The 23887-nt window shown below is 43.1% G+C and overlaps 2 protein-coding genes across 2 annotated transcripts in view; one reads left to right on the top strand and one right to left on the bottom strand.

Annotated features, from left to right (window-relative positions):
- hdac5 (histone deacetylase 5) overlaps positions 1-11972 on the bottom strand; it is a 41717-nt gene extending 29745 nt beyond the window's left edge. Inside the window, exons 1-2 of the mRNA XM_079564168.1 lie at positions 11862-11972; positions 4024-4167 (exon numbers count right to left, since the gene is read on the bottom strand). Coding sequence (XP_079420294.1) covers positions 4024-4045 — 22 coding nt within the window. The 5' untranslated portion in view covers positions 4046-4167; positions 11862-11972. The remainder of the gene's footprint in view (positions 1-4023; positions 4168-11861) is intronic.
- Positions 11973-19190: 7218 nt separating this feature from the next.
- On the top strand, positions 19191-23520 carry cyb561 (cytochrome b561). The gene is made up of 6 exons (XM_079563806.1): positions 19191-19360; positions 20301-20508; positions 22205-22303; positions 22386-22489; positions 22586-22743; positions 23243-23520. Exons 2-6 carry the CDS (start codon positions 20304-20306, stop codon positions 23433-23435), a joined length of 759 nt encoding a protein of 252 aa, XP_079419932.1. The 5' UTR covers positions 19191-19360; positions 20301-20303; the 3' UTR covers positions 23436-23520.
- The last annotated feature ends 367 nt before the right edge of the window (positions 23521-23887 follow it).

Below are 23887 nucleotides of genomic sequence, written 5' to 3' on the forward strand. Positions count from 1 at the left end.
TTTTATCATAAGCTTCAATAACTGTAGAGCAGCACAGCAGATTTAGTTTAGTTTGTTTATTTATTAATTTATATACATTAACGTCAAACAAGACGGATGCTTTATGCCAGGTTATAGCACTGATGTACACAATCACTGAAAAAATGTGTGATTTGTGAATTTATAGCTAAGGCTAATTTATGATCGTCCCTAGAAAGGCTTTGACGTACTGTAGTCATTATTCATTCATGCCATACTCAGACACTCAGTGGTGGTAAGCCACTATTGTAGCCACCGAGGGTGCCCCATTTCTCAAACCTAATAACTTATCTGGCCTGTAGTTTAGTAGTGGTTTAGCGTTTGGTCGTTTGTTTTGGTACTGACAGATCATGTGTTTCTCTGCTTAGGTTAAAGACTGCACATCTTTGTAAACAAAAGGAAAAACATATAGAGGCCGATCTTTCGCCTGGCGCAACACCAGCGTTAGCACAGACCAGTGTGACATCTTCCGTGCAAACAAACAGCGTGCTAGTGCCTGCGTGGCCAGGGTGCGGGGGCGTGGCTTAGAGAGACAGAGTCGACTGAGGCGTGGTGTGACAGCTGACTGCAACCAGCATTTGATGCTTCTTCCCCTTGTCTCTCCAATCAGCTTTACATTAACATGCACTTCATTCAGCATTTTCAAGCTATCAGAGGACATAAGCTTTATTCCACTATGAGTTCAGCATTGGCTGTTCCCTGAGAGAAAAAGAACAGAGCTGAAAAGAGCAGAGAGCTGGCTCTGGTATTGAAGAGCACCGTGCGGGACAAAACAACAGCACGTGTGCCCCTACACCCCCACTCAGCCACCGCCACGCTCATACCCGCTCACCCACATTCCACGCAAAAGCTTGGGGAGGAACCGCTGTTGTCCATAACTTCACCATTCGCCATGGGTGTCTGTCCAACCCATGTCCAGCCCCCGTTCATCCCACTTACTGCACCAGCTATGAAGCTGAAGAATATACAGAGCACACCTCGTCAGCACGAAAGCTACAGTCTAAAGCCTACGTTTAGAAACACAAGATCTGGCCCATAGTCTGTCTGGCTGTCCAGGCTACATGTGTAAAACCTTTGTGTGATGCGGCCCTCAAAACAGTTGTCCTCAGGCTTCTTGCTGATTTAACACACATCACCGGAGATACAGTGCCTCTCGTGAGTATTCATACACCTTGAACTTTTGCACATTTTGTCATGTTTACAACCCTAAACATCAAGATTTTATTTTTATTTTTTTACTTAACGTTCACACACAAGTAACAGACAACTGTGAAGTGAAAGCGAAATGATACATGATTCTGTTATTTTTCAAAAAATAGAAAACCGAAAAGTGGGGCATGCATAAGTATTCATACAGCATGCATGAATACTTTGTGGAACCCCCTTTTGCTGTAATAACAGCAGAAAGTCTTTTGGGGTTTGACTCTACAAGATTAGCACATGTAGAGACTGACATTTTAGCCCATTCATCTTTAAAAAACAACTCAAGCTCTGTCACATTAGAAGGAGAGCGTTTGTGAACAGCAGTTTTCACTTTATTCCACAGATTTTCAATAGGATTTAGGTCAGGACTTTGACTGGGCCATTCTAACACATTAATATGTTTTTATTGAACCATTCCATTGAAGATTTAGCTTTTTTTTAGCTTCAGGTCATTGTCCTGCTGGAAGGTAAATCTCCGCCCCAGCCTCAGTTCTCTTTCTGACTCCAGCAGGTTTTCCTCCAAAATATCTCTGTATTTGGCTCCATCCATCTTCCCAACTATTCTTATGGGGGATGGTGCACTCAGGACGATGAGCAGTGTTAGGTTTGCTCCATACATAACGTTTTGCATTTGGGCCAAAAAGTTACATTTTTGTCTCATCTGACCAAAGCTCCTTCTTCCACATGGAGCTGTGTCCTCCATATGACTTCTAGCAAACTTCAAACGGGATTTCTTAAGGCCTCCTTTCAATAATGGCTTTCTTCTTCCACTCGTCCATAAAGGCCAGATTTGTGTAGATACGACTTATAGTTGTCCCATGTACAGTTTCCCCCAGCTCAGCAGCAGGACTTCACAGCTCCTCCAGAGTTATCTTGGGGCACTTGGTTGCCTTTCTGACCAGTGTTCTCCTTGTTCGCTCTGATATTTTAGGTGGAGGACCACGCCTTGGTAAGTTTGCAGTGGTGCTATACTTTTTCCATTTCCGAACAATGGATTGAACAGTGCTCCGGGAGATGTTCAAATCTTGGGAAATCTTTGTATAACTTAACGCTGCTTTAAACTTCTCCACAACTTTATCCCTGACCTCTCTGGTGCTCCTTGACCTTCATTATGCTGTTCAGTGACCAATACACTCCGACCACAGCTCTGAGGGCCTAAAAGAACAGCTGTAATTATACTGAGAGTAGATTACACACAGGTGGCCTCTATTTAACCGTTAGGCCAAGGAGTGAACATTCTGGAGTCATTAGAAATGTTTTAAAGGCAATTTAATGCACTCAGAAAATGCTGTATGAATACTTATGCAAGCCCCACTTCACTTTTCTATTTTTTGAAAATTAACAGAATCATGTATCATTTTGCTTTCACTTCACAGTTGTCTGTTACTTGTGTGTGAACGTTCAGTAAAAAAATCAAAATAAAATCTTCATGTTTAGGGTTGTAAACATGACAAAATGTGCAAAGGTTCAAGGTGTATGAATACTTACGAGAGGCACTGTACGTCTTAATTCTGAAAGATTAATACGTTTAATAATTCTACAAGGTTATATAGCCACAAAAAACAAAACAGTGTGAGACAAAGCTGACATTTAAGCTCCAAGCCTAAAGAAAGGTGCGAAGAACGGTTCAAATCGAAATGCACCCAGGTGAATGTTTCACTGCATTGACCACAGGTCTGTAGCCCTCCCTACTTCAAAATGTGGCCAGACCACAATTAATAAAAGTTTTGACACGTCTGGTGTAAACTCTCAGTCATACAGGAGTTTTCCATCATAGAGAAAGGTTCACCTTTCTCCACAAAGTCTATTTGATAAAGCAATAGTGGTGAAAGGCAACTCGTCAACTCTCAACAACCAGTACAGATGAAGACTTGAACAGCCCTTCTCTAGATTGTTTTGGGACACCCTCCCGTGTGTTGGAGTGTGCGTGTGCGTGTGTGTGCGTGCATGCGTGTGTGTGTGTGTGTGCATGCGTGCATGTGTGCGTGCGTGCGTGTGCGTGCGTGTGCGTGTGTGTGTGTGCATGTGTGCGTGCGTGTGCGTGCGTGTGCGTGTGTGTGCGTGCATGCGTGTGTGTGTGCGTGCATGCATGTGTGCGTGTGTGTGCGTGCGTGTATGAGAGTGTGGGCAGAGTACGCTGTATGCTTTTGATGAATGATTGCAGTTTGCTGAGTGACTGGTGCATGGTGGGTATTTGGGCCTGGCCCGGCAGGGGACAGAGGATGGAAATCAGCCTTAGCTGTAATCCAGCATTTTTAAGTATTTGTACAAGAATGCATGTGCACCTTCTTAAACACGTTAATATAAATACAAAAACATTTCTGCAATTGTGCTTTGTTTCCGCACTGCAGGGGTACTAACGACGTTTCAGGAGGCAACCCCCAAATTACTCAAAATATAAAAAATACATTAAATTAAATGACAGAAAAGTAAAATTAAATATTGTCTCAAAATCATCTCGCGACCCCCACTTCAGTGTCCCACAACCCCCACTTTGGGAACCACTACTGTACCATCAGCTAAATACACACAACTCACTGCTCTACGTGTTAATGTAAAACCGTGCTACTCCACTTACTGTGACCAAAACAACACTAAACTTCCCCTGACCATGCACTTTTATCTCTCTGTTAGCATCACGTTGCTAACAGTAGTGATAAGTGTTTACTCTGACCCCTTCCCACCATTGTCAGCAAACAACAAGACTCACAAAGTTATAAAATGTGAAAAAGCAGAAAAGTCGACCAAATGCATTTTCAGGAATGCAGTCAGAACCCACGGCATCACCTTTCCCACCCTTACCTGAGGCGTGCGGTGAACTCATGAAGCTGGGTGCTCGTCTTGCTCTTTTGCCCGGTCCCTTCCGCAGCTGGCGCGAGTGTTAAAGCGGGTACTCCATGGCGGCCAGCGGAGGTGCAGACAGACAGGTGAGTCACGCTCCCTTCTCTGCAAACAAGGCAGAAGCGCACCGAGCAGACGTCATTAATTACAGATAAAGGCACGCTGACATTTACTTAATGTGTGGGCTGGTGTGTGCGCCGCTCAGAAAAATACAAAAAAAAGGCTGTTTTAATGTAACCTTGTGCAAAATGCTACTCTCAGAAAGCTTCATTCATTATTTAGGCTGTGTCGCATTAGCATTCAGTCCACCACTTGTCCATTTTTGAAGAAGTCGACATGTTTTATAAATCTGCGGCTTGGTTGGTCTGGCTCTTGCAGCTGCGCTGTCTCAGAGATAAAACGGTCACACCTGATGATTTTTGTCCTTTCTGACTCAAAGTCTCACATCAAAAGAGACAACTACACACGCGCCTCTTTGTGCTTTTATGTTCACATCTTAAAAAAAACAACCTTTTAATGAATTGGCCTCTAAAAACCTGGGAAAAGAGCATGTTGTTGTCGTTGTTGTTGTTGTTGTTGTTACGAGCTCTAGGTAATCCAAATCAAGAGCGGGAAGAATAGCACCTAGTCCTTTGGATTAGACTCAAAAACAAGCTGAAGTAGTAAAGCACAATATTAAAATGCAGGAATAATCCATCATGAGAGAGCAAAAGTTAGATATTTAAAGCTTTTAAGCAATTAGTTGCAAATATAGTTATTGTATTGTGGTTGAGGACTGTCCCCATAGGCAAATTTGTTTGAAACATTTGACAGATTGCCCTAAGGCCCTAAGATCACAGTCTAGGAGAACTTCTTCTATCAGACTGTGACTGATGCGTTTTGTGCAAACACTGCTTAAAACAAAAAATGCATGGCAACTTTAAAAAGGTGTCATGTTTTTCATCATACTGGTATCGGATGTCGGAGCAGATACTGAAAAAAACACGATATCAAGTATCGGCCACAAATATCCGATACTCAACCAATACCAATTTTGCCTCTCAATGCCTTAAAAACACAACTTTTACCACCTACATCTAAGTGAATATGTGCATATCATTGGAAAGAACCAGGGGAATTCAATTGCTGAGTTAGTTTCAACACATTTTTGATCGCCGCACAAAACGCCGCGGTTAGCATCAGTATGCTAACGCTGCTAATGGAAACTAATCATGGGCATGGCTGGGACAGAAAAGTACCTAAAGTAGCCTAATAAAATAAATTGACCACTGCTGAAGCCAAGTGCTTGTATTTTAGTTTAGGAAATAATAATAATTTTCTCTTATTGCCATTTTAACAATACAAAATGAATTAGGCAGTTATGCTATGTGGCTAACGATATTGTGGTAAGAAACTAGTAGAAACTTGTGGGCTGGGAGGGCCAAGTCTCTCTGGTGCAGGCTCACGACCCGCCATATCTCAAAGCTTGGGTTTCAATAGCTAAATATTTGTTGGTACTTTTTACTGAAATAATACTCAGCCTTATGTTCATCATAGAATCGAATTTAACAACAGTGACACACACAAGGCTCAATCCCATCTGTCTGTCCATCTTGCTGCTCACGCCGGGTTGAGAGTGGGACATCACGTAGAAAGCTCCCCCTTCAATAACACCTACACCCATATGTGAATGTGAGGCACCCATAAGACACCACCAACCCACCATAGATACCCACAATCCATCCATGCCAATCGTCAACCATGGCAGCCTCAGAGTTTCACAGCATCAATAGAAAACACTTAAACTACAGCAGCCCCAGAGGATCATAAAACCTCTTCAGGTGAATCTCCTTTGGGTTTCAAGTGATAAGTGTGCAAGTTAAATAAAAAATAAAAAAAATCACAGAAAGCAAAATTAAAGAAAACTCAGTTTCATCTTTTATATAAATTAGACTGTACATCCTCACTGACTCATTCTTAGCCCGTTGTGGTGGAGCTGTAGTCTGGCTCCACCTACTGGTCTTTCTCTGCCATTCACTGCCTTTGAGCTTTTGCTGAAACATTCATCATAGAAAATGAAAAATAGTGGCAAATTCTGATGTCCATGTCCAAGGTGCAAAAAATAAATGAATAAATACTGAAGCAGGTCTTATACTGTACTGTAATAACAGTGTATTTCAAACTGTGTGGGGGGAAAAGCTAAATTACAAAGTGTAAAATACAGTTTTCTGGTGCTTAGCAACATGGTTCATGAAAAATATATAGTCAGCCATTATAAGGAATTAAACATTTAAGAGCAAATAAATGTGTTTTCGAAAGAACAAGAGTTCATGAAGAACTACTGTTGGAGGTGATGTCACAGCATAGCAACAGATGTAAAATGAGTGTCAATTCCACTGCACTCAAAGGAGACTGGCAGAGAAGAGGAGAGTGAAGAGGAGAGCAGAGAGAGAAGAGGACAGAGAAGAGGAGCTAGAAGGGGTGAGTGAAGAGGAGAGCAAAGGGGAGAGAAGAGGAGAGCAAAGGGGAGAGAACAGGAGAGCGAAGAGGAGAGAAGAGGAGAGCGAAGAGGAGAGAAGAGGAGAGCGAAGAGGATAGAGAAGAGGAGAGCGAAGAGGGGAAAGAAGAGGAGAGCGAAGAGGAGAGCGAAGAGGAGAGCAAAGGGGAGAGAAGAGGTGAGTGAAGAGGAGACCAGAGGGGAGAGAGAAGAGGACAGAGAAGAGGAGCGAGAAGGGGTGAGTGAAGAGGAGAGCAAAGGGGAGAGAAGAGGAGAGCAAAGGGGAGAGAGAACGGGAGATCGAAGAGGAGAGCGAAGAGGAGAGAAGAGGAGAGCGAAGAGGAGAGCGAAGAGGAGAGCGAAGAGGAGAGCGAAGAGGAGAGAAGAGGAGAGCGAAGAGGAGAGAAGAGGAGAGCGAAGAGGAGAGAAGAGGAGAGAAGAGGAGAGCGAAGAGGAGAGAAGAGGAGAGAAGAGGAGAGCGAAGAGGAGAGAAGAGGATAGAGAAGAGGAGAGTGAAGAGGAGAGCAAAGGGGAGAGAAGAGGAGAGCAAAGGGGAGAGAGAACGGGAGATCGAAGAGGAGAGCGAAGAGGAGAGAAGAGGAGAGCGAAGAGGAGAGCGAAGAGGAGAGCGAAGAGGAGAGCGAAGAGGAGAGCGAAGAGGAGAGAAGAGGAGAGCGAAGAGGAGAGAAGAGGATAGAGAAGAGGAGAGTGAAGAGGATAGAGAAGAGGAGAGAGAAGAGGAGAGAGAAGAGGAGAGAGAAGTGGAGAGAGAAGAGGAGAGCGAAGAGGAGAGAAGAGGAGAGCGAAGAGGAGAGAGAAGAGGAGAGAGAAGAGGAGAGCGAAGAGGAGAGAAGAGGAGAGCGAAGAGGAGAGAAGAGGAGAGCGAAGAGGGGAGAAGAGGATAGAGAAGAGGAGAGTGAAGAGGATAGAGAAGAGGAGAGAGAAGAGGATAGAGAAGAGGAGAGAGAAGAGGAGAGAGAAGAGGAGAGTGAATATGAGAGAAAAGAGGAGAGAAGAGGAGGGAGAAGAGGACATAGAAGAGGTGAGCTTTGCAAGCAGAACCAATTGTGTATGTTCAAAAACTACATGCTAAACCAAATCACCATTTATGCTGACTTCAGTATGTTACAATTTTGGATCAAACCATAGAATTCAAAATACGACATAATAACAATGCATTGGAGAGAGCTAGGATACATTTTCCATAAACTCTCAATGGGAACTTTAGGGGGAATTTCCAAAAAATAAAACACTGTCCAAATGCTTAATTATATTTTAGTATTTTTTGTTGAATATAACACTTATTTGGCTTCTGTTGTCATGCTGTGACATAATCTGCATATCTTTATTGAGCATGAACAATCAACAGCAGTCTGCCATGACAGCTGGGCCACAAATATTTGCATCTCTGGATTCACCATTTTCTCTCACTATCATATCCAAACAGACGTGTAAAAGAAAGTTTGGCATGTAATTGTTGAGGGTCATTGGCATAAAATATTGTAAAGTTAAAAATTAAATCACTCCAGATAGATCCATTTGGAACATAAAGAAATACTGTAGAGTACTTTGTTAAGTGAGGAATGAAAGGCCCCCTCACTGAGCGAAACCTTGACGAGGTTCTTTTGCACATTATCCACTCTGCATTAACTCAAGGCAGCCCACAGGATGTCAGTGCAGTGACCCGCCAGGCTGCCGTGGTAACAGTCAGCCTAGATAATGGGATGTAAGTTAGCATCAAGAGCGTGTACTGTGGCCAAACTTCTAGCAGTGACAGACTAACCTGCTGGCCAACTGCCCTGCGAGCCCCACGCATGCAAATAAAAGAGAGACGCTGCAAATACAGGAAGACAGCAGCAGCTCACGTGACTTGGGAGAAACTCGCCCACATGACCAGCACAGTGGAGGAATACTGCAGATCCACATTTCTCTCTCAATCTGGCTGTGCCGCCGCCTCCGATTCACACCATCCTTTCCTAAAATACCTGGCCCCTCCCGTACAGAGGAGCGGGGCCGGAAGTGCTGCCTGGCAACCGGGGGAGCAGGCTGCCGTGGAAACCCGCTCACCTGAACACCTCTTCCCTAAACAAACAGGTGCGATGAGGCCACACAGAGGGGGAGAACCGAGGTTAGCTCTGCGTCCTTGCTATTGTGAGAGCATCTCTCTAGCACGGATAGAATGAACTGCTGTGAGAAGATAATCAAAAGCAAGCTGCAATCAAAATGCAATTTAGATTTGAAAATAGAAAATGAATCAGAGCTATTGAATCAATCACAACTTAAATGGTTGCAATTAGCCAAGACTTCAACTACTGCATGTCATGACATCTATATAAAATAAATGTGTAATATGAATCTTATATTAGTTTGGCAGTTCCCATTTAGATCTTCTCTGAGTGCTAATGCTTCTGAAGGGAAAAAAAATGTGCCCAGAGAATTAATCTTTATTTTAAATCCTTTTCGTAGTTTTCGTAAGATTAATCGATTACAAAAATAATCGTTTGTTGCAGCCCCACCCAATACACACGAAGAAGAAGCTAACAGGCTAACGGGCAAAGCTAACTGCAGGCTAGCGCCACTTTAACAGTATAAATGAAAATTGTGGATTTATGATGAAAACCTACTTTCATCATAAATGAAAGTAGGTTTCATTTAAGTTTAAATGAAAAAATAATATATCTATTGTGTGATTGGATGTACAATATATCCCTCTTTCCCTTTATCTTTTCTGTCAGTGTAGTATTTATTCTCATGGACAATTAATGAGTAAAAAAGGGTAACATGCTACGACATCTGCATTGGCGCTTATGGCCTCTAGGGGCATGAGCTACTTAGTACTGCTTTAAAACGGATGGGTTAAATGCAGAGGACAAATTTCCCTACGGGGACAATAAAGTCTACAAACAAACAAACAAACAAACAAAACGTACAGCGCAAATATAATTGCAATCACAATACTTGCCAGAAGAATCTTCATTTTATTTTGTTTGCCCAAAAAAACTGCAGCCCTAGAGTGATGTAAAAAGTGAATAATTGGTCTTTTATGGATAAAGAGAAGTAATTTAGCAGCCAAGTGCAGTGGATTTAAGAGAGTACACAGTGTATATAACCTTGGGGGTGTACTGGACACTGTGAACCTTCAATGCCAGTCTAACTGGATTATTATAAATTCTGCAGCTTCAACAAGGTTTGATTCAAATGGCAAAGCACTATCATATTGTTTCTTTTACTTATTTTTGCATGCCAAAGGTTGACCAGATAGAAAGCCTATACTTCAGTATCTACATGTGGTCTGGAGTTTTAGATAGAGCCCATAGTATCACACAAACTGCGTCTGACAGTTTCTCTTTACACAGAAAGAGAAAGTGAATTGATACATCGGTTTTCATACATTAAACAGGTGTAAGGCACACCCGGCGTGCTGCTCTTCGGCCCTTTCATTCATTCATTTGCCACGTGAGAGCTGAACGGGCCCAGGTCTGCTTAGATAATTATATCTGCAACATACAACCACAGCGTTTGTCTTTACTCCACACAGAGGTCCCATGACTGGTGTAAAGATTCTCTTCTGCGTCACTTGATCAATAAACACTGCTGCACATGAGCGTATATGAGCAGAACTAATGCAAAGCAGAGAAACAACACAGTCCATAAACTAGTAAGCGCAGGAATGCATTAGTGATGGTAAAAGTTAGACCAAAATATAGACACTGAAGGTTTTATTCAAAGAGTATCATCTGAATGGATACCAACATTTTTAGCACATGTCTGAACTATAATTAAAGGTGGAATCACAGTAATAATGCTATTGACGTGTTGTGTGAGCTGTACCTAGTGACTACTACCACTTGGTCACCACAAGCTTGGCAGCTGGTGGTAGCTGGCATGTATGAGTGTAAAAGAGTGAAGCTGTAGGTTTAAAAATGCCCACACCTCCTTACGTCAGCAATAATTATATAGTCAATATTTTTTAAATGTCACACTAGCTTATGCCTGGCTTCTACATAAGGTGTAACCCTTTTAAAAAATGCATCATTGCTCTCCAGCCTGTAATTATCAACCAGGTCATGCTGGATGAGGTTTATCCAATGACAACAAGTTCTGTTGTACGGTGATAGAAAGGGCACACGGCATCAATCATATCAGGTTAAACAGGTAGTTTCAAGACCCTGCTAGAACTACAGCAGTGAGCAATAACGCTATAACATACCACAGATCCTGACTTCATAAGACAACGTTGGCATATTGAAATATATCTAATCTGAAAGCCACACCGCAAAACATTTTACCCAATGAATACAATTTAAAAACAAGCACTTATGACAGATATATATTGAAAAATACCTCATAAATGTACAAACAAACATGTGCAGTTGCTGTGAGCGGCTCTCCTCTCCGTAGACGTGACTGTAACTGTACCGGGAGAAGGAGTGGGTGCGTCTCCAGCCCGTCTCCATGGAGATGTTGGCAAAAATCAGCAGAATTTGACATTGTAATAGGCTACGTACTATTATTAGCATTTACTAGCACTTTCAGTGTCGAGCTGGTCACTGGGAACATGTTTTCGTACTGACGGCCACAGTTCAGTCCAAAATGTTACACAGTGTGCCTTTAACGTCTTTGATCAGCTCACCCAAAATAGGGGAATCTGGAGCACACACTAAAGGTTTGGCTGTGTGTGTCACTGCGATGTTTTGAATCGGTTTCCTAAAACAAATCAAATCGACTTGTCTGAGTTTAGAAAAGGGAGTCATGAATCTCCCTTTTCTAAAAGCTCCCAGGGTTAACTTTTAACCATGGAGGTGAAAGGTGACTTGGCAGCAGCTGTACCTGTTTGGTTGGACACTCCTGGCTTGTTGTAGCCATGACAGCAGATACATGCTGACTGTTGCTATTACTGTAACCTGGTGGTGCGCAGCTTGGATCAGGTCCTCCTGCTTGTTAGCTCCAGGCTGCAGCTGATGGGGCTGGAGGCTAGTAGTCAACTTGGAGCTGGTCACTTGCTAGTTGCCCCTCGCTTGTTAGCACGCTATTACCACTGTGTAGAAATATGTTCAAGCTTAAAGCACAGAAGCTATTCCCTGTTCAGAATGGCACGTCTCCTTAGAGTTAGCATTCATTCCTGTCAGGTGTACTTTGGTTAGCCGTAGCAAGAGGCGAACTATTCCCAAGTTAGCTTAATGCTCTAGCGTGCAGTAAGTTAGCAAGTCCGGCGCTCCCCTCTCACTCAGTTATAAATACTTAATAGATTTGTCAAAGCGTGGCGAGGAGCAGCAGCAACCTCACGCGCTCATTCACCCCCGTCTCGAGAAGTGAAGCTTACCGTGGAGTGTGGATGTCAGCAGCAGCAGCAGCAGCGGGCGCCTCTTCCTCCCCCCCCGCGCACCCCCCAGAAAGCGCCGTACGTATCCGTGCGGAGGTCGCTCTTTCCCCGCAGTGTTTTCGCTGGTGTGCCGCGTCTTCTTTTTCCCCCCCCTCGAGTCTCTCCCGAACGAAAACGCGTCAATTTTACTTCCAGAGACGAGGGGAAAAGGGGGGAGAAACTCAAGTCGCCGTCTCAACCTCCTACCGATCAGCCGCCTCCATATTTACAGTGTGTGGCTCGCGCTGCCTCCCTCCGCGTCCCTCGCTCGCACCCACCACCAACAACAACATTATTGACGTCCTTCCACACCACGTGACCAGTCTGCGCGCACTATAAATAGACTCAATAGAAAGCAGTGGAGGCGGATATTAGACCGGGAGCAGCGCAGCAGAGAGACAGTCTCACTGCTTAACATGTTTTGCTTATCAGTACACGCTGGGGTAGGCCTTTCTTGATGTGCGTAAAGGCAAGGCAAATGAAGAGTGTTTGGGGTCTGCAGCTCCTGAACTTTGAACTCTCCCACCTTTTTTTTTTTTTTTTTTTTTTAATTATTATTTGGGGCGTAAAAACTAAATAATACCTCATCAAAACTGTTTAGTTTCTGCTAATCTCAAACTTTTCACACCAACCTCATAAAATTCCTTATAACACCAGGCCCATCCAGATTAAATCGGGACTAACCTAATGCCTAAAACAGGGTCTCCAAACAGTGCTTCATTTGTACATTTGTATATTCAGGAACACTTTTGGTCTGATATGATGGATTTGGGGAACAGGCCAAAACTTTTCCTGGAACACTCTCAATAAACCGTTGTTTTTTTTTGCCGGATCCTCTTAAATATTTCCTGGATCCTTTACCCTGAAAACTGAAAATTAGGAGAATGCGTTCCCCCAAATGGAGGATCAAATTAAGCACTGGTCTAAAATACGCCGCAATGGTCTCTTTGAGATTAAAAGCCTAGTTTTCAAGGGAGTCTAAATTGTTTCAAACCTGGAGAAAGAAGAAAAGAAAAAACTTGCTAATGCATGAAATTAAGATCAATTATCTCAATGAACAGGCTTTTGTAGATAAGTACCACTTGAAGAAGCCCTTGTACCACCACCGTGGAATATGCACCAGTTTGAAAGAACCACTGATATTGGTTGATGAACAGCATTGGTTTTGATTGGTTTCTTATTTCTTGAAAAATGTTTTGCCTCAACTGGTCATCATGTATATTGTTCTGAGTTAGATGTCAGAGAGGACAGTCACTTCATATAGAGAGTCCATCCTATGTAGCTAAAGGTTACTGCTTGGTTTGATAAAATATGATCAGAAAGACTGTATGCATCAAAAGACACGTTGCCATGGGGGTAAAAAATCTCTGATGCATGTGATGCATCTATAGAACAGCCACATTATGACTGGTCAAGTATGAAAAACAGATACCTTAAGTTTTGACGGATAGAATAGAGGAGCCAAAATAGTGATGTGACTTTGAATAATGTTAGGCGTAAATACTGGATTACTGAGAAACTACTACGATCATTTATGCGGAGCAAAAAAAGAATCCAACAGCTTGGATTTGAACACTGTCAGAGTTAAGGCTTGTCTCACATCATTTGGAAGTCTGTCCCAGATTTTATAGTATAGTTGTGGTAGGACACATTATAGCTGTGTATTAGCTGACTCAATGGAAGCATGTAGATTAAATAAGAGGACTCATAGGACCAGTGTCCAACCCCTGAGGAACAACACAGGGCATGGGAAACAGTTCCAAAGTTCAAATGAGTTTTTAGTTGAACTTAAACCCCCCTCCTCGAACCGCCACCTTAACGTGGTGGAGGGGTTTGAGCACCCGAATGATCCTGAAAGCTCTGTTGTCGAGGGCTTCGTGCCCCTGGTAGGGTCTCAAACAGGTCCTAGTTGACGGGTCAGACAAAGAGCGTTTCAGAAGCCCCTGATGAGAGACCAACAGGCCCGATAAGAACCACTGGGCTTGCCTGGGCTCCAGCCCAGGGGGTAGGTTAAGTCCGCCCTGGATAAGAATCGTGAAAAAGATGGATGGATGGATGGATGGATGGATGGATGGATGGATGGATGGATGGATCAAACTTAAACTTAAAATGTTATCGTAACATTAAGAAGCTTTAGTTAGTTACAGATTTAGTCACGGTGGAAGTATTTCAAAATATTATTACTCAAGGAAAAAGCACTTTGAGTATGTGCTTACGACCAATTGCACAGGTGCTATAAGTTAAACCACTCCTACTGGATGGGTATACAGAATATTCGCCAACTGTCACTGACAAAGTTTCTTGGGTGAGAGGCAAAACATTGCAAACATTTTTGCCACAAGCGAGACATTAGACAAAGTACTAATCACTGTAACTGATTGGCATGGTCCCCCCAGCATGTCCTGGGACTTCCCAGGGGCCTCCTCCCAATAGGACATGCCTGGAAGGCGACCAGGAGGCATCCGAAACAGATGTCCGAGCCACTGGCTCCTTTGGACGTGAAGGAACAGCGGCTCTGCTCCGAGCTCCTCCCGGTTAACTCAGCTCCTCATCCTATCTCTTAGGGTGTGCCCAGCCACCCGGAGAAGGAAACTCCTTTCTGCTGCTTTTATCTGCAATCTTAGCTCATGGCCATCCAAAGCTCATGACCTTGGTGAGGGTAGGATCGTAGATTGACTGGTAAATCAAGAGATTTGTCCCCTGACTCAGCTCCCTCTTTACAACAACAGTGCAATACGTCAAGCACATTACTGACAACAACCTGTCCCTTGCTTGTGACAAGATCCCGAGATATCATAATACCGAGATATGCATAAAGAATATGCAGATAGCATTCCATCAGCAACAGAGCTGAATGAGTGGCAAGACTACATTGTTATTATTTAATTTGACATTAGTATGTGCAATATCAGATTTTTACCAAGAGATACATTAAAAAGTGCAAATCTAGGGAGCAATTGTATTTTGTGTCTTCGGCAGCTTTTTTTAAGATTCCGGGACCAAGTTTAAGCCTGGCTGAATAACTGTATGACCAAGGAGGTAACAAACGTTGTAGCTTTTTGAGAGAGAGAGAAGAAACAGTTGAACAAAATTGTAGCCACACTTTGACTAAAAGGGACATCTTACACCATACTGATGAACTGAAATGGATCTGTCATTATTAGCAGGCACATTTGTTCCCAATGTGAGGAGAGAGCAGAGGAGGACTCACATTTTGCGCCTAAAAATATCTCCCCCCCCAACACAATGTGATCGCAAAAAAACAGGGAGATGAGTGGGAGGTGGAGGAGATGGAGAGAGAGCCAGCACATGAGAGTCAGGCAACGTGTGGCGCTGACATGGTGCTTCCGAGAACATGAGGAAGACATGTGGCCTGCAAAACAACAACGTGGGGGTGACGGAAGATTCTAGAAAGACAAAAAACAAATCAAATGAAAAGTAAAGATGTTACACAGCAAATTTAGATGCTGTTGCCATGGTAATGCATCCTCTATCACATGGCTCCACAGGTGCCTCATGGGTATTTTTTGAAAGGGCCACAAAGATTGCTTCATCAGTGTTAGGGGCTAAGAATAAATATGAAGTGAGGGTAAAATCCCGCCGGGGGGAAAAAAACGTTACACTCTCACATTAACCATAGATTCAGTATTAGAATGGCAAAAATGTGCACATTAGTTAGCCTGCAATTAATTACTGATAGATTACCCGGAATTAGCTTTGATCATCTTAAAATCATCAGAGCCATCTTCAGAATTGAACCACCAACCTTCTGGATTGTGTCAAATTCTCTCAACTGGGCTATTGCCCACTGTGTCTCTCACCATCTCATTCCCACAATTACATGGAAAATTGACTGTTTATCCACATTGCACCTCAACTGTCCGGATGTAAATGTGTCCATGTTTATAAACAAAAAAGGCCTCTATTCTCTCAATCAGAAAATAATCAGAGCATGGTCTATACCTGTCAGGGATGATAATAATGGCTGTAATGACTGGGCTGCTGTCTCCTCATGTGTGACAGCAGTGATTAAACGTTAATAACCAGAGGTCATATGGACACATGTATTGCGTCGGTGCAGGTCAGAGCATGAATACATGCAATGAAGCACAGACTGGACCGCAACTGAAGCGCTCATTAAAATATTTGAGCACTGATTTGACAAAAGAGCTTCAGAGTCCGCGCCACATTGGAGACTTTAACATGCTTGACTGCAGTATCCAACCAGAAGGAATTCTAATTCCGATCAACTGTCACGGTATTCTATTGGACCCAAAAACAGAGCACAGCAGGTAAGTGGTTACAAGTGTTTATATGACAGGTAGGTATTGATGTATGGACCAGATGAAGGATGAAAGTGAGTAGCAGACAGGTGAGTCGCTATAGGTAGGTTGGCAGGCAGATGGGCGGGCAGGAGCTGGAGACCAAAATCATAGGCTTAGCAAAAAAGAACAGGAGAAAGAAAGGGTACGTGAAAGAGCCAAAAGGAGTACTGACATAGCACTATAAACGAACTGGCGAGGAATGGTGAGGAAACTGGTCTTCTTGTAGTGCAGGTTTATTGGAGATTGCTGATAGGTGTGTTGCTCTGCAGCCCCGAGTAGCCACGCCTCAGAACCCGCAAGAGAGGCAGGAAAACGAAGGCTGCTTCCGAATTCCTCCAATAATGTCCTGATCCTAGCTCCTATCCCCTTGTCACGTGATAAGCGGTGTGTTCGAGATGCAGTTGCGCCTCGCATGGATGATCGGCGAGAGTAGCCGGCGCAACAGGGGTGGAGAAAAAAAGTCTGAAGACCATCCGACCGCTCCACATGCAGAGAACAGCGAGAGTGGCCTCAGATCACGCAGAGTCTCGCTGTTCTCTGCATGTGGAGCGGTCGGATGGTTTTTTTTCCCCATTTGTTTGTTTGTTCAAGCTTGTGGGATAAAATATTTCTGCAGTCGGCTGTCAAAACTGTCACCTCAAACACACCTAAGGTCAACCATTAGATCCCTATGCCGTTAGGAACTAGAGCTTCAGCTGCGTTCGCACAAACCGACCGTCCTCACCAAACGACAGAAACAACAGGGGAAGTGACATCACCCACAGCTGTTTCATAAAACTACATGACCCATTTAGTATTGGATTTCAAAAAAACAATCTGCTGGCTACTGACTTTAATTACTCAAACATACACATAACCATAATCTGTGATTTCATCTAAAGAGACTATACAGAGTTTAAAAATGTTAAAACTTAAAAAAAAGTATTTTCATCCTCCTACATGTTCCAGCCATGTCCTAATGTGTAGAATGAGCCCAGACCTATTCACCAAAACTGCCTCCAAAATCCTGCACTGTCACTCAAAAGGTTATGCACTGGCAAATAAGGTTTCAACAGTGAGATGTGACTGTGCTGACTCTAACATTTATTTTGTCACTTTTACAAAGTTTGGAATCACTGAGGGTTGGGAGGTGTCAACAGCGCGGTGGCTTATGGGATGGCACATAGCTCTTGATCGCTGGTGAGGAACCTCCAGACGTCCCTATACCAAAGGAGATATGATAGGAAGCACACAGGCGCCTTTCCCTACCTCCTTCCGAACTGACAGCCCTATTCGGACGCTTCTTATCATGGCGGACGCTGACGTACTTCCGGTTTGCTTCGTTCTCTTACCAATTTGCTCGATTCGGATGCACCCACAGAGGAGAGGAGAGGACTGCCACTTACGACATCAGCTGGAAAAGCAACAAAGGACTTTATTAACCCATAGGTAGCAGCATTTTCCAACATGGAATTGGGAAATGGTTTGTCCGATCATGCAATTGGGCTGAGCTGCAGAATCTTTTCTACACATTTGTTTTACAGGTGTACTGCGGTGGTTCATGCGAGCAGAAATGAAATTGTGTCCAATGTAAAAGACAGAAATGAGAAGAAGAGAGAAAGAAGAGCGAGAGTGTAGGACCTACCCTTTTTTCAGTAGAAATAATAAACCCAATTACTTTCACTTGTAGCTACCGAGATGTAGGCTACTTAACATTATTTTTGATAGGCTACCAGTACCTACAGTATTTACTGCAAAGCTGCGAGCTTGTGCGAATGAAAGAATTCCAGCAAAGATGAACTATAAATAACATTGTAGGCTATGGCAGCACAAACGCTTCACACACACAGAAAAGGTCTGACCAGCCGTGCGTCAGCCTCTGAGTCACGCACAAATCACTAATGTCAGGCCCCGAAAAAGAGCTCTCTCTCACACACCGGGCCACACACACACACAAAAACAAAAAAAACGAACAAGTCGGACACACATGAAGACAGCCACGGTTTCTCTCCGCCAGTCGCTCCGAGTTAAATTGGGAACGCAAGGGCCCTGAACAATTTATCAATGCCACTAGATGCTGCCCATTACATTTGTAACACCTCAACCCCGTCCTTCCTTACGGCAATTTACTGACGCACACCGAGCTGTACACTGTTGGAAGAAACGCTGACGCGGGTTTAAAGGTAAAAACTTTGCGACAGTATATCTTATTTTTATCTACAGTGCGGACTGCGGAGGAGAGACTGAGCAGGCCTAGATTTAGCCCAGATTACAGCACCCTCTAGTGGTCAATTAAGGAGCTCCCGCATCTCACAAAAATACAGCATCATAGAAGAAACATGGCTTCGATTATCTCGGCAATTATTACAGCGTGGAGGTGGGTTCACACAATGGCAGAGCTATAGTTGCCCCTAATGAGAATTTGACAAATGTATTTATATGTTTTGCTTTCATTCATGAACCAAACAACTAACCATGGGTAGTTGGGGAATGTGCACGCCAATCAAACATGCAAAGCTATCATTTGGGCATAGTGCAAAACCCATGAAGCAAAAGTTGTTGATTATTTAGCCTAAGTAAGTGGCCCAACATTTCTTAAACTGGCCTAATCCCATGCGTATATTCCTCCTCCATCTTCCTAATCACCCCTTGTCCTCTTTAATAAGCGGTTAGCATTCACCCTCACTCACTAATAGACTTTTGACTGTCTCTCCTCATCCCTCCCTCCTCTCCTCCATCCACCATCTCGCTCGCTCCAGTGGTTGTCATGGTTACCCCACCTTGCCACACGAGACGTTTAGTCATCGATCCTCCCGACCCCACCCAGACAGACCCCCTCTTCTACTGACGTTTTGGTGACGTTCCAAGTCGATCCCTAATGCTCTGCGCGTAAATTGCGCATTGACAGTTGTTTCCCTCCTTACTCCAGAATCGCTGCCAAAAACAAAAAAGGTCCAAGGTAAGGCAACGCTCTTAAAAAAAAATAGCGCAAAACCGGTGTAAAAAGGTGTGTTGTGTCGTTGTTTTGCTTTGTTATTAATCTTGTTTGCTTGTCACGTGGGTTGGGTTACTTTAGGAGGAGGTTATCCCAAAACACGCACTTATCACACACTGAAGCGGATCTAACTTCTTTCTCTGTACGTTTTCAGCGCTGTGGTAAGTCATCATTTGTATCATTTTAATATAACTTAATATGTTGTAAGGACGTAAACAGCCGATCATAGTTTGTAATCAACAAAGACACGTTTAGACGTGCCAAAACGCGCCGCAACAGGCGTAAGTCTCCATGGGAAATATGAATGCGCATTGGGGATTAGTTGCGAATTGCTAATTGAGGCTAAGATGCGTCACGGACAATTAAAAAAAAAAAAGAAGAAGAAGACGAAGAAGAAGAAGAGGAAGCAGTTGAAAATGGCATGGACAGACGTTTGCATTTGTGTTATGCATCGTTTCTGTTCGCGTCCTCAAATAGCCTCCGGCCACCTACTTGCACACTTCCTGGAGCCCATTTGTTGGTGTCACTGGACAGACACATTGGAATTAAATAGGCTACTTTTTGTGGTGTTTATAGTGCGATGATGTTATGGTCTGCGCATGTTTTTATTGCTTCCTCCCTAATTGTATAAATACTGTATAACCCGAAAGCCCATTTCTGTTGGCTATATTTTGTATTAAAGCCAAGGCGTAAACTGCAGCCTTATTGCAATTTATATAGGTTGCTTTTATTTCAGTCGCGTTATTCTTTACCATCCCAGTCTATTTGATTCTTGCAACAACAACAAAAAAGAACGTTTTACTTGGGGCACATGGGCTGTAACATTTCCATAAAAATATGACACAGATTAAACATCATTTGTTTGAACAGCCTGCTGCCTGAGTGCTTACTGTTGTGTCCCGGGGCAAGACACTTAGCACATTTCAACAGTAACAGAGTGGTAAAAAATGTTCTGTGGGTGAAAAACTCATAAAAAAAACATGTATTTGTTTAGCATTTATTTTCTGTGTAAAGTCAGCCTCTGCCAGTCCTTTCCTCTCCAGCAGCAGCAGCACGATCACTGTCCTGCCTGATAGGCCACCTCTTTTCCCTGTGTTACAGGTCATGGATGAGTGCGGCCCGTACCCCCGTCGCACCACGCTGCCTTGGGTGGTCGGGCTGACCCAAGTTCTAGGTCTGACATCGGTGGTCCTGACCGGGGTGTGGATGGGGCGCTACAGGGGTGGCTTTGCGTGGGACGGCTCAGCGAAGGAGTTCAACCTTCACCCCCTCTGCATGGTCCTGGGACTGGTGTTCCTTCAGGGCGATGGTAAGTTGACGCCGCTGTTTGAAATGGGTTTAACTGCGTCAAGGGGACAGGTAGAGCAGGAAGTGGAGTTGAGGGATGATTAAATAAAGTAACTAGTGTTAATCCGTCCACATTTAAAGTACAGTCATGTGCAAGCAAAGTGAAGTTCAGTTGTGTTTTAGTGATGTGAAATGCTGTCAAAACGTTCTTCTACAATTAGTAACATTTCAGGTTTAATTTTACACATGGGCTCATTATCTTTTTCCTGTTCTTTTTGCTTTGTGTGTGTAGAGCAAGAGTGTAAGGCAAAGACAGTAAAGGTAGAAGATCTAACACAATCTGTACACAAAGTAATTCAAAGTGCTTTACGGAAAACAAGTAGAGTTAAAGTGTTAAAGTACGTCATACTGCAACCAAAAGACAATGAATTTTTAATCAATAATAGTTTTTATTGCAGAGCCTACTGTGTGTGTGCACCAGTCCTCTGTGGCGTATGACATAATACTATCCCTCTTTTTGGTCAGTTGCTCTTCAAAAGCACCCATTGTGCTAAACCAATATTGTGGAAGTTACCAGCAGCAAAGCAGAGCACAGAGACAGATGATTCCAGGCACCAGATTAAATGGTGGATGTGACTGACAAGACTCAGTGTCCTCGCCGCGAGCCAGTGACTTGTTGCATTAAGCTAACGCTGGCCAGATGACCCTAATGCTACCCTGTCCACCCAGCACGTCTCACAGGCTGACAGAACAAGTGAAGCACACAGTGGTGTGGAATATTTAAGTGTTTGTTTGAAGTATTTAGCTCATGTACTAAATGGTTTACTTTTAGCTTACAGCTTCTTTATAGCTCCTATAAGTCGCTGTAAAATGTTGACCTTTGGCTTTCAACTAGAACAGCATCACAGCAGTTACAGAAAAGCTCTATACTAAAATAGAAAATTATCCAAAAAGCGAATACTTCTTTCTTTGTAAAATTTGCTCAAGCCAAGTCAACTGAGTTTTACAAACAAAGCTTTGCATAATGCTACCGTCCAGTCAGTCAACTATTGTATGTCTTTGCCTTCACACCTGTAACCCGTGGCGCTTGTACAATTGCAAGTAACGCAATTATCTCAACTGTTTGCCCTGCTGCAGCTGTCTTTTACAGGATTACTCTGAATTACGGCAATAAAAGCTAAAGGTCATCTGGTGGTTTGAGGCAGACAGAGGCAGGAAGCACCCTAGGGAGCCAGCCACAAGCTAATCATCTACCCCGGGCCATGGACTCATACGTACAAACACATCGATCACTTCTACCACACAAATCAGCTGTTTGAAGTTTAATTCAGATCTATTTAAAAAGCTTAATGGGGTCGCCATGAGAGAAGAGCTTCCATAGTCTTTGTTGTCTGGTTTTTGCATAAACCAGTTTTACTGTCAGCCTATTGACAAGCTAGGCAAAGTAAACACGTCTGGGAGGATGTAGTATAAACAGTCTTCAGAATACAATACTCCTAGTATAATGAGACCTTGCTAAGTTCTACCAAGAGACTTATGTGAAGGGTTTCATTGCTTTTGTAAATATTACTTATTTAGATGGATAACATATGTTGTACTGCAGTGAACTCTAACTTATTATCCTGAGTTCAGGGGCAGATGGTTTGCTGTGGTAACCTCTAAAAAGTGCAGAGTATAAAATTTATGTATGACCATTTTTTTTGCCTTTTGTCTTTTAGCTATCTTGGTGTATAGAGTATTCCGCAATGAGCCCAAGAGAAACGTTAAGCTGCTGCACGGGGTTATCCACCTGTTTGCTCTCATATTTACCATTGTTGGTAAGACTAGTGAAACATAGCCGAAAATATGTCTACTTTGAATGGATCTAATTATTTATGTTTGCTCATTTTCTCGCTGCAGGAATAGTCGCTGTGTTTGACTTCCACAGAGCTTCCAAGATCCCAGACATGTACTCTCTCCACAGCTGGTGCGGCATTGCGACCGTCGTGCTGTTTTGCATACAGGTGAGTGGCTCGCTGGTATTGCACAATGGAGTTAACCGGCCAAGTTTCATATTTATCTAATCTTACGATGTTGTCTTGTCCTGTTTATGGCCCTAGTGGGTGCTCGGACTGATGTTTTTCCTGTTTCCCGTTGCGTCGGCATGGTTACGGGCCATGTACCTCCCGCTGCACGTCTTCTGTGGAATAGTGTTGCTGGTGATGGCCATCGGGAGCTGCTTGCTTGGAATTACAGAGAAACTGCTCTTTAGTATCATGTATGTGCCAAAATGTTTACCACAGTGTTACGTTGCAATGGCAATGTAGCAAAGTCACAAAGCTAGATAGCAAATGAACTCTGACAGGACATATAAACATCACAATTGAATCACTAAGGTAAAGGTGCACTGTTTATGTGAAAAAAAACAATAAGTTCATATTAGAGCATATTTGACCTTTAGTGACCCAGAGGCTGTTAGGGTGTTTAGCATGGTGCCTTTACTTTCCATCGCACACAGTGGCTTCTACTTATGATATTGTTTTGACTATTGTAATTCTCTGGGCATGAGCTACCTGTCTGCAACACACATTTTGTGATCGGGATTGCATCTACAACATTAGATTATTAGCATTTCATTAAATTAAATTACAATACTAATATATCAAAATATACCTAATATACCTATATGTGGAATACTAGTAACAGTGTAAATAATCAGTTCAACCAATGTAACCCCAGGTAACCCGTATATCTTTTCTTCATTCTTGTCCTCCCAGGTCGACATACTCTCAGTTCACTGCAGAGGGGGTGCTTGCTAACTGCCTGGGGGCCGTGCTGGTGTGCTTCGGGGTTCTGATGATTTTTATTATCACCAATGAAGACTACAGGCGACCCCACCACCCTGAGGAGGAGGCGCTGTCTGTGCACTTCAAGACTTTGACAGAGGGGGCGTCCTCGCCCACTCCCTGAGCTTTCAATGTGCTGTACTCCACAATAGTGCCGTAGTTTGAACCTATAAATCATATAATGCCCGCCCATGTAAGGGATAGGGACATCTTTCATGTGACATCACATTATTAAACTTGCAGTTTGATAATGAGGTGTTGGACAGGCCTGACTTTGGTTTCTAAAGATTCCATCAGAGCCAATGAAAGGATCCAGTTCAGGGGTTAATATAGTACTATACAGTATATAATGGATCAAGAAAATATAACATGAAGCTGCTGTTAACTTTTTAGTCTAGTGTAAAATCATGTGCTCCTATCATAACTGAGAAAACTGTTGAATGTCAAATCAGAATGAATCACTATTGTTTGATATTTTTAGTATTTTTGGAACAGACTGCTACTATAATATAGTATACCTGAATTATTCTCCAGTTAAGTTAATCATGTATTCATGCTATGAAAAGGCTTTTATAA

This window comes from Gobius niger (assembly GCF_951799975.1).
Source record: "Gobius niger genome assembly, chromosome: 10".
In the NCBI taxonomy this organism is placed as follows: Eukaryota; Metazoa; Chordata; class Actinopteri; order Gobiiformes; family Gobiidae; genus Gobius; species Gobius niger.